At 52.1% G+C, this 10,466-nt stretch overlaps 1 protein-coding gene across 1 annotated transcript in view; it reads right to left on the reverse strand.

The window, feature by feature from the left end:
* Positions 1-10,446, reverse strand: part of ITPKB (inositol-trisphosphate 3-kinase B) — a 67,774-nt gene extending 57,328 nt beyond the window's left edge. Inside the window, 3 exon segments of the mRNA XM_039570119.1 lie at positions 7,351-8,027; positions 8,030-8,442; positions 9,849-10,446. Coding sequence (XP_039426053.1) covers positions 7,351-8,027; positions 8,030-8,279 — 927 coding nt within the window. The 5' untranslated portion in view covers positions 8,280-8,442; positions 9,849-10,446.
* Positions 10,447-10,466: the final 20 nt, after the last annotated feature.

The raw sequence follows: 10,466 nt of genomic DNA on the forward strand, positions 1-10,466 counted from the left end.
AAAGGAGCCAATTGTTTAGCAAAGGAAGAGGGTTCTTTGATTCTATCTTGCTGCAGATGAATTGCCCAAGCAAGGGCAAAGGGACAGGAAGCGAAGGGGGAGGAGAAGGAGCTGATGCTGAAGGTAGGTGCTGCCATTGCTCAGCCCTTGCTAAACAGCCCCTTCTGCAAACGCTGATGGGGTGGGAGGAAAGAGTTGTGCCACCTCCTTGCCATAGCCATTCGACCAAAATGTTGTGCTGGTTACTCTTGGTGTTGATATATTGGTCCTCATTCCGGCTGAAGGGAGTTCTGTGACAGTGAAGACTGCAGGCCCCATGAGACCTCCCTCTGCTTTGCATAGTACAGGAACGCTATTGTCCAAGATCCCAAGTGCAAGACTTAAAATCAAGGATGAAACCCTGCGCAAAATTCACATCAATTCAGCGAGGTCCACGCCACAGCAACCCCAGGTGCCAACCTCTCTGCAAATCAAGTGTGTGAAGCAAATGTGAAGAGACAACCTGATTCTGTCCTTTGAATCAGACTCATTAAAATGTCTGTTGGCATGTCCCTTCAGAGCACATCTATGTCTTTCACAGAGACGAGGGATGCCTTACTATTACTTAAAACCACAACAGTGCAGAATGCTAATGAAGTTCCTGTTGTGTAGCACTGATCAGATAATACACTGTACTGCTTACAAGTAGTTGTAAGTGCTAAGCACTTGTTGTTTTACCCCCTAGTTCTCCTTCCAAAAGCAATCCTTGTGTTTTGCCCAGAAACAAATCTTGTATCTGAAAGAAGAATTGAATTCCTTCTACTGGCTGTCCCTTTTCCCATGTCATTAATGAAAAGACCTTTCTTTACTATAAAAAAAAAATCACTTCTTTCTTTTCATGGCTGAAATGTATGAAAAGACTGAAATAAATACTGAGAGAGGGAGAAGTCTAACATAGGTCTTAGCAGCCTGCAGCAGCTCCTGACTCCAACATTGCCCATCTCTAAGAAATTAAGGTCAGAAACCACTCTGTAAACACAACGCATGGCTGACTGAGGCAGTGAGGATCTCCACAGGCACACAGCCGTGACAGCAGCTTTGGGGCGAACTCCCACCGTGCCTGGGAAAGAAGGAGTTGCAGTCTACATTTTCCAAAGGCTTCCACCAATTCCGAGCACATTCACAGTGTGCACACTGGACTGCAACTTGCAGCTGGAGACCCCGAATATACCCACGCTGAAAGGCACTGCTGCATGATCATCCTGTTACAAAGCATGCCAAATTTTGCTGCCTAAACACAGATTAAAACTCCAGATCACAGGCACTTGCTTTTGGACCTCAGACTGGATCAGCTTCCCGAACTACTTGAAGCCTTTGTGCAGGCTATGCATGACCTGGGTTTTTATGTGTAGGAGTAAGAATGAAATTCCAATAAATTTTATAGAAGACATTCATGAGTACTTTAGAAATAGATTCCTCTGTCTTAAAGCACACTCTTGAACTAGTTGTCAAGATTCCATTAGAGTTACAGAGAAGAGAGATACCTTAGGAGAACCCTGGGATGCCTGAGGAGACACCCAGCAAGGCTAAGCAAGATGAATGCCATAAAAGGGCCATTTCAAGTGACCCATCAAGTCTGGAAGCCCGCATTCCCCAAAAAGTCACATTTAAGAACAGGGATTAGGCTGCAAAGTTACTCAGTGATTTGAAAATGTTAACATTTAGTTTTGACTGTCTGTTAAATATTAACATATCTTAGAAAGCTTGGCTGGGCTTCATTGGAAGAAAGCAGGTCAAATTTACTGCACAAATTTACCTACCAGTATAAACATTATAATCTTCTAACCATTACAGAAGACTAATCTTAGCTGAAGCGACATTTAATGTCATACATAGATGCCATTATTTCTGTAGTGAGCTAGAACAGAATTACATGTAAAGAAAACATTAGCTCAGCAGTGGCTTTTAGCCATCGCATGGCACGTGAGAGCTCAGTGCTGCACTAGTATTTTCTTCACATGCAAATCTGTCCTAACACATTATAGAAATAACATGGAAAACATGAGACATGTGCTGACTACAGTTTGGGTTTTGTCATTGCAAGCCTCTAAAAAGGTGAAGACGAAACTCAGAAGTTTCCACTGATCCGTGAAATTCACTTTGCGGACATTCAGCTTTCCACCCGAAGGATCCAAACAGGCAAGCTCCCGACATCCTGCAATTCCCACCAGAAGAGGTGGAAATCTGTCTCTTTCCAGAGCTGGGGACCGTAAAGATGATAGGCCTAATGTTTGTTCTTCCTGCACCTCAGAAATATGGTGGTTTTATTTTTCCACTTTTATGGATGCTTTCAGTGTGAAATTTTTTTGAGATACAAAATATGCAAGAGACAGCAGCTGTACTAGCAAGTAAGGCCCTCTGTGAAAAGGATCTGCTATGTGCCATGTAATTCCTGCCCCATCAATCATGGAGAATGTGCACAGAGAAGAAACCCTTCCCAATGAGCTTAAAAGTGCTGATGAAGACAGACTTGAAGTAGCACCATGTGTCTCTCATTCGATTATGGCAGCATCTTCACTTAGCCTCCGTGGGTGGGAGCCCATAAAAAGCTGCTTATTCCCTGAAAAGGTCACGTGAGTAGGTAGAGGATAAGCTACGGAATAGGAAGTGATGCTTTGTGAAGCCCCTGGAGTGCACAGCCTCCATCCCCAAAGAGCCTGAAGCTCTGCCCAGTCCGCCGAGCACCGGCGTGTCCTCATCTCATCCCAGCAGGTAGAACATGCTGTGCTGTCAGGTCTGCTGAGCGTGGTGTTCTGAAAAGGGGAAACACAGAGGTGTCCACCTCATTCCCCTCTCCCCCCTAGTCCTCCCACAGCAGGGGGACTCCATCCTTTGGCAGCTTACCATATGTGCTAAGCACCTTCCCTGGTCAATGATGTGCATTACTAAAAGAACAGTCGCTCTTCTGAGTAAGCCAGCGGGGCCCTAATACACCAGACATTATATTGATACTAAATCAGAGATACCACTCACAAGCTCACAAGCTTAGGAGCTTTTAAGACAAACACAGTGGGAGTAAGCAGTAAAACACATAAACACAGTTGGCATAAAGATATATATTCACAGATATATTGCATGTATCACCATAGCCATGTGGTCGTGGTTTTTGTTACAAGGAGACTTCCTGATCACAGCAACAGCTTGGAAAGGGAATGAAAGCATATTTAATTTGATTGAGTTTTATAGGAACAAATCAGGACTCCTGTTGTCAGCTTATGCCTTGGAACATCTCAAACAGAAACAAGCAAAGGTCCCAGAGGCCCTTGGCTGACACTAACCCTATCTAAACTTGGCTCCTTTCAGGACTGCACTAACAGCCCTTTGTGAGTCAAACAAATAAATCAATTAAAAGAATGCCTGTCATCACCACTGCCATTGGCTTTGTCCAAAAGTTCTTGCCATTTCGCACAGGTTAATGGAAGTCTCTTAATTCTGAGAAATCTACCCGGCCTGCTGAAAGGAGCAGAAGTTTCACAGTGTACCAAGTCCCTTGATTACTATTCTGCTGTACATCCTCGTGTTTCCACAGCGGCTGTGGGAAAGCCAGGGAGAGGAACACTGCAGTGTCTTGCATTGTTTTTCCAGGAAGGAGTTCTTTTCCCCCCTGACATGTCATTTTTCTATAGTACATGCTTGCTTGCACAATTTCTGCCTTTCCCCCCACTTGTCTGTTGCTTTGTCTCTAGTTGCCGAGGAGTTGACAAACTGGGGAATTTAGGTCACTGACAAGGACTCACTAATGACCAGCTTTGGAGTATCTTTTGCTTAAGGGGCACAGCCAGCTTCCAAGAGCGGGACAAGCCTCCTGCTGCAGAGTACACCCTGGTTATCAGCTCTCCCTTGAGAAGAGTCAACAGAGTCTCTCATCAAAACATCAAAACTCACACTGCTGTTTTTCCAGTCAAGAAGTCAGCAGGAGTCCCAGCTAGAATGTATCTTATTTTAGGTGTGAAATCTCCTCAGGAGGCTGGGCTGCCATTTCAGGCTACCTGTGCCCCTCAGAACCTGGAACAAAGGAGCACCTTCCCACTCCCCTACACACCCAACCTGTGTGATCAGCCAGGAAGGGAGAAATTCTCCCCCTCAGCATGAGAGACAGTGATGGAGGCAGGTGCCTTCCAACAGTTGCTGCATCCTCCTGCCTCAGGTGGTTGGTGAGCAGAGGCATCAGTTCCTTCCCCAAACTGCCCGTGTTGGTCACAGGGGGTGTGCAGAGAGTACTCCCCTGTGGCATTTCCAAACCACAGTGTCCCCATCCCAACACGCTGCCTGGACAGCCCGACCCTCCCACACAGCCCAAGAAGTGTAATCGCTCGAGTGTCTCTGAGACCTTGCAAGCATCAATAAACAAGCGTGGGGTTTCTCTGGCAGCAGCCCACAGCCCGGGGAAAGCCACAGCTGCAAAAGCCCTTACGTGGAAGTTTACTCAGGCCTTAAGTGGATTTGCAATGAGACAACAGCAAAATGTCACGTTGCTCTTACTGTCACTGCACTTCACAAATCTGCCACCATGGCAGTGTCACTGTTCCCCAGTGCTGTGCAGCCCAGTGATCACCAGAGCACTCCAGGGACAGGGAAAGCACTGAGCAAACTGTGTCAAACAGAGGCAGAGCCCGTTTCAGTCACAGAGCTGCTCCAGGTCACGGTGTCCAAAAATGCAGCCACAATACCTCCCTCCCTTTCACTTGGCAACATCCTTTTCTTACTGGCCAATTTTCAGGCCTGAACACAAACAAAGTTTCCTACCTGCAGTACAAATGGAGGACGAGTCCATGCCAGCTGGAGGGATCTGCCTGTTTCCCCAGTATGTCAGGAGGAACTACAATAGACAGCCGGACATCCCTAACAGATCTGCTAAGCCAGACGGCCTCCAGAAAGGAAGGGCAGGAGCAGGCCTGCTGTTTATCAAATCTGTAAACATGCTATGTGGGATGTGCTGCACAGGCTGTATCTGCAGCAAGAGCTGCTTCCCTGCCGCTCGTCATTACCTCTGCTCCAGGTACAAGCACCTCCCCTGCGCCAGCAGCACCCAGCGCAGACGGGCAGGGCTCTCTGCCAGCCCAGGGTTGATCTACTCAACCCAGAGGCACCTTGTTGGTTTCCCTCGGCTGAGGTCTCCCAAGATTTGACTAAAAGCACGAGTTGTGGAGAGAGCTTCTCACACATTCTCCCTCATTACACAACTCATTTCCAGACCGTGTGCATTGTTAAAAGGAAATACTGAGTTCATGAAAACAAATGAGTGTGCAACCTGACACTCCTTCAGTAGCTGCCTTCTGCTGTTGTTAAGGATTTACAAGATATTGCCAGCTAGTACACAAAGTTGGGTGTTATTTATATGAATCAGTTTTGAATTACTGGGCATTTGCACATGGTCCTGCTGAGAAGTTGACTACAACCTGCCAAAGTCAGTGATCAGCCCTGCATGGGACCTGTGGAGCCCAGTGGAAAGTATCATTGCAAATTAGCCTCGCTGTTCCTGCTGAGACCCCAGCACTGAAACACAAAATCGAGTGCACCTCCACAGGCTGCCTGACGTATTTTGGACCAGATCTTCCTCTCCTTTAGCCTGAGTAGTCCCATGGAGCCCAGCAGCTGCTCTGATCTTAGACCTGATCTGAGCTCACTCTCATCCAGACCTTTTAGCACTACAAAGGAGCCTTGCCTGTTCACTGCCGAGCCACCAGCCTGGCTGAGCTCACTGGAGGCCACGGGAGGTTGTGCAGACTCAGCTTGAGGCTCCAGGAAGCTTTCCACAGGAGCATCAGGCATGCTTCTGCCCATCAATGAACTGTTTTCAGCAGCAAATCAGTGGGATCTGGCACTAGGAACAGTCATTAACGCAGAGAATGGAGCAGAGATTACTACAGCTCATGCACATAAAATCAGCAGAATTTAATCAGCAGAGGGATTGTAGCAGCTCCCAAAGGGAACAAGCTGATTCATCAGTTGAGAGCCCCAAAACACAAAACTGTCTGCAAACACGATGAACTACAGACTAGTAACTTCATTAACTGCTTTTACTCAGCTGCTGCTCCATCCTGAGCAGAACTGAGCCTGGATTCTTGGAATAGGACAAAAGCAGTACAAAAGAAAAGATACTTATTTCAGCCTGCTGAGTGTTTTACAAACCACAGTCTCAGTTCTTCCAAATTTGATGCCTGCACTTAGATGTTTCTCTGAACTAGTTTTCCTCGTGTCATTGAGTTCAGCAAGAGTTTCACTACCATGTGTCTACAGGAAGTTAAACACAGTGAAACACATCACTTAAAGTTGATGGGCCTTTATTTAAACTAAGGAGCCACTGGGTTGTCCTGCATGTTTCAGGGTTTGTCAGTGGGAGGCTCCAGTGCTAGGCTCAAATCAATGTAATGTCTCAGAGCTGGATGATAGGAGAGACCATGTGTTGGTTTGGAGAACCTTGTGATGGGTGCCCTGCACTGGATTAAAGTGGTTCCAAGCCCTCTGGATAACTGGTGTGACAGCTCAGAGCAAAGCACGCTCTGTGGGATGCACTCAGACATGGAATGAACTCCTCTAGTGACACAACAAATCCCATGACTATCCCATGCCTTTGGAGAACGCCTCAGAGCTCTCCTCTATGAGACCTTTCTTGTCTAAGGGTAACACAACACTGATGCTTTCTCTCGCCTGAAGCCTCACAACCAGCTCCACAACAAAGATCCTGAAATAAATGAACTTAATATAAATACCCCATAAAAATACACTTACCTAAAATATAAGACACCCCACAAGCAAGAAGTTTTATTCAAAAGGGGAATTACCAGAAATTCTAGAGAATTTTGATTCTGTGTGAGAGACACAGAGACGCTGCGGTGATGGGCATTGGTGTAAACCTGAACAGACAGTTGGCCCACACAGTTTCAACTGCAGGGAGGAAATAAATTCTCCCTCAGGCTCATGTAAACCATGGGAAACCTCCAGCACCCAGGGAAGCTGTGCTGAGATAAAACTGAAGCTCATAACCACATGTCAGCAGAAGGCTGCACTCCATGGATGTATTTTAAGCATGCTGGCAGGCAGCTTTGCAGCACCAGGGAAGCTCTGCAAGGACTGTGCACAATGAAACAGGTACCACTACTCTCTTGTGTGAGGATTTTCCGACTAGGAACCCCTCTCCCAAGTCTGAAAGCTTTTCATGTGAGGGACAGCAAGCACCACTGAGCACATGTAAAGTTTCTCTGCAGAACTCTGCTGCATCAGACCTCTGCCCTCCTGCTGCAGCTGTGCCTTGGAGCGGGGATGCCCCCACCCCTCACCCCACCTCACCAGGGCTGGTGCAAGACTCACCACTCGGGGCTTCTGCTGGTCCAGGGTCTGCAGGAAGGCCGGGGTCTGGTCCAGGGTGCGCTCGGGGTCACTGGAGATGTCCTCCTCGGACTCCTCCCAGGACGAGGAGAAGCCAGTGGAAGATGCTGAGGATGATGAGAGCTTCCGGACGGGCAGGCTGCCAGGGGGCACGGCGCCCGCCTCCTCCTCCGGGCCCCCCAGGTCCGTGACGATGACGGCAGGGATGCTTCCGCCAATGGCTGGGTGCTGGCCCTTAAGTCCTGTGGGGGCCACCACCACCTCCTCTTGCCGTGGTGCAGGCCCTGACTGCTCCAGGGGGCTGCTGCTCTCTGCCTGCCCTGCAGCTGGGACCACCATCACTGCCGGAGTGAGTGGGCTCCTGGAGGGCTCTGCAGTGCTCAGACAAACTTGCACCCCACCAGCATCAGGGGCCTTGCTCTCCCCGTGGGCTCGCAGCCGGGGTCCAGTTCCAAGTGCCACCACTGGCGCCGTGGGGCTGGCTGGACGGGGCCGGGCTAGCTGGGGGCTCCGGGGTGGCTGGAGAGCAGAGCTGTGTGCCTGGATGTGTGCCTCGAAGAGCCCCACTTTCTGGTTCACCTGCACATTGTGCAGCTCCCGTTGAAGCGGACGTGCCATGGGGGGTCCTGGCTGTCCCTCTTCGCCTCGGCTGCCCCGCCGCCCCCGGGACTACCCGGCTGCCGCAGGGGCTCCTCAAGTGGTGGGAAGAGGAAAGTGGGGCCACAGCGCGGGGAGCCTGGCGGCACCGGGGCCGGGCTGAAGACAGGGAGCGAGCGGCAGCTGCCGGGTGTCTCCGGACCCCTGGGCAGCACTTGTCCGGGAGGAGGCGGCGTCTTGCTCCTGCCGCTTGTCACCTCGCTGTTGCTATTCATCATCACCAAGCTATTGAGCGCATAGCAGTACACAGCCATAGTAGTCAGCCGGGGAGCACAGGGGGGCCGTCACCACTGCCGCCTCGGCACTCAGGCTCTGGGGGGCTGCCCAGGGTCTCTCCACGACGGGACCAGCAGCATCGCCAGCAGGAGAAAGGGGAGCTGGGCTGGCCCTGGCCCGCAGCTCCATAAAATGGGACAGCTGAGGAGAGAGAAGCAGTGAGAGTAGCTCTGTGCCCTCCCTTAGCTCACCATCCAGCTGGGCACACAGCGTGCCAGACTCTTCCCTTCCCGTATGCCCCTCCCACCTGCGTGCATCCCCAGTGTGCCACCCGTGGGGACACGGGCCACCCTGGTCATCAGAACGACCTGAGCGAAGGGGAAGCCAGGTTTGGGGCTGTTTCCCCTCTTCCCTGCCTTCCCTGCCCCCTCTCCAGGTTGCCTATCGAAACAGCTGCAGCAGCACTGTCCGAGAGGACACACAGCCAGCAGCCATTCCCGCAACTGAATAGCTGGTGTGAACTGAAAGTTGGCAGCTTTCAAGTGTTCGCCCCAAACCCTGACATTTTCTAAAGGAAGATAAAAACTCCAAACAACTCAAATTTGTCACCTTCAAGTCTGTCACCTATAGCAAGACCAAGTCTCAGGAATGGATTTCTGTTGTATGATACACAGGAAGACTCCCTGCTTGCACAGTTTTGTACGGTATAGGGCCACGTCTTAAGTTAGTCCCCTAGCTTACCATGTGCAACAACACGGCTTTGCACATCTTCATGAACGCCTTGGCTAAATGTGTATCCCCTGTGCACATCTGTCGTCTGGGACATTGAACGCTGCAACTACCCCCCCAAGTCACAGCCCGGACCCCACATGCAGAGGTGTGCAGTGCAGAGGTGTGCAGTGCTGTTTGTTCTGGCCAGTGTGTGGCTGTGTACGCGCGTGAGAGAGACGCTGCTTTCACAGGTGGCTCTCTGTGACCCTGTGCACTTCAGTGTGCCTTCCGTCATGTCTGTTTGCGCTGTGTGCCACTGGAGTTGCACTCCCCATCCCGTGCTGGGGCATGGGAACCCCTGAGATCTGCACAAACACACTGCCCACATGGGAGTACAGACTTGTTTACACACAGTGCGCTAACTCTGGCTGTGGGTGTACATGCCTCTGGAAGCACTTGTGTGTGATGCTATCAGTGGTAGCTGTTCGTCCTCCTGTGAGGCTCCCGGCAGGTAAATGCCCCCAGGTCTAAGCGCAGTCCCAGCTGATGGTATGACCAAAGGGCTTCCCATCCCTTCAGGCACTGCTTGGAGGCAGTGCGAGGCTCAGCAGAGCCCAGGCAGCGCGGGCAGCCACTCTTTGCAGGGATCCCCGGCACAGCAACGCTCCCAGCACTCACGCTCGGGTATGAAAGCGAGCACCGGCACAAGCTGCTCGGCCAGACTTTGGGCACAGGACAGCCCGCTCGGCCCCGGGGCAGCACCCTGCCCCTCTGCCTGCCCCCAACTCGCCCCTTCCTCGCCGCGGGGCCCGGCTGGCCCCCGCACCGCCCCCGGCACGGCTGCCGGGGATCCCCCGGCAGAGGGGCGGCCGCGACCCCCCCGCACCGCCGCTTACCTGGGGTCGGGATCCGCGCCCGCGCTCAGTGCGCGCCGCCCGGCAGCGCCCGCCGGCGGCCGCGGGGCGCTGCCGAAACCATCGCCCGGGGCTCGCCGGGAGTCCCGCTCCCTCCGCGGCTCCGAGCGCCTCTCCTCGCCCCGCGGGGGGGCGGCCACGCCGGGCTCTGCCCCTCCGCGCCTCGGCGGCCAAGGCTCCGCGGGCGGCTCCGCGCTCCGGGCAGCTCCGCGCTCCGGGCAGCTCCGCGCCGCGGCCCCGGCGCCCGCTCCCGGTGTGGCTGGAAAGGCGGAGAGAGCAGGAGGAGGAGGCGAGGGAGAGGAGCGGCGAGGAGGAGGAGGAGAGCGGAGGGAGGGGGTAGGAGAGCAGGAAGGAAGTTGTGAGCCTGTCTGGGGTTGAACTCAGCGGAACAAGTTTTTTTTTTTTTTTTCTCTTCTCGCTCGGCTCAGGCTGGAGGGAAATACTGAAAAAAAAAAAGTTTCCATTGTTAACTAAGAAAAAAAAAATCCACCGCCGCCGTGCTGTGGCGGCTGGGCTGTGGGTTCAAGATACACGAGGCATTTTCCACCCGCGGCCGCGGCGTGCGATGCGGGGCCCGGCAGAGCCGCGGGTCAGCCCCGG

This window comes from Corvus cornix, chromosome 3 (genome assembly GCF_000738735.6).
Source record: "Corvus cornix cornix isolate S_Up_H32 chromosome 3, ASM73873v5, whole genome shotgun sequence".
Classification (NCBI taxonomy): Eukaryota; Metazoa; Chordata; class Aves; order Passeriformes; family Corvidae; genus Corvus; species Corvus cornix.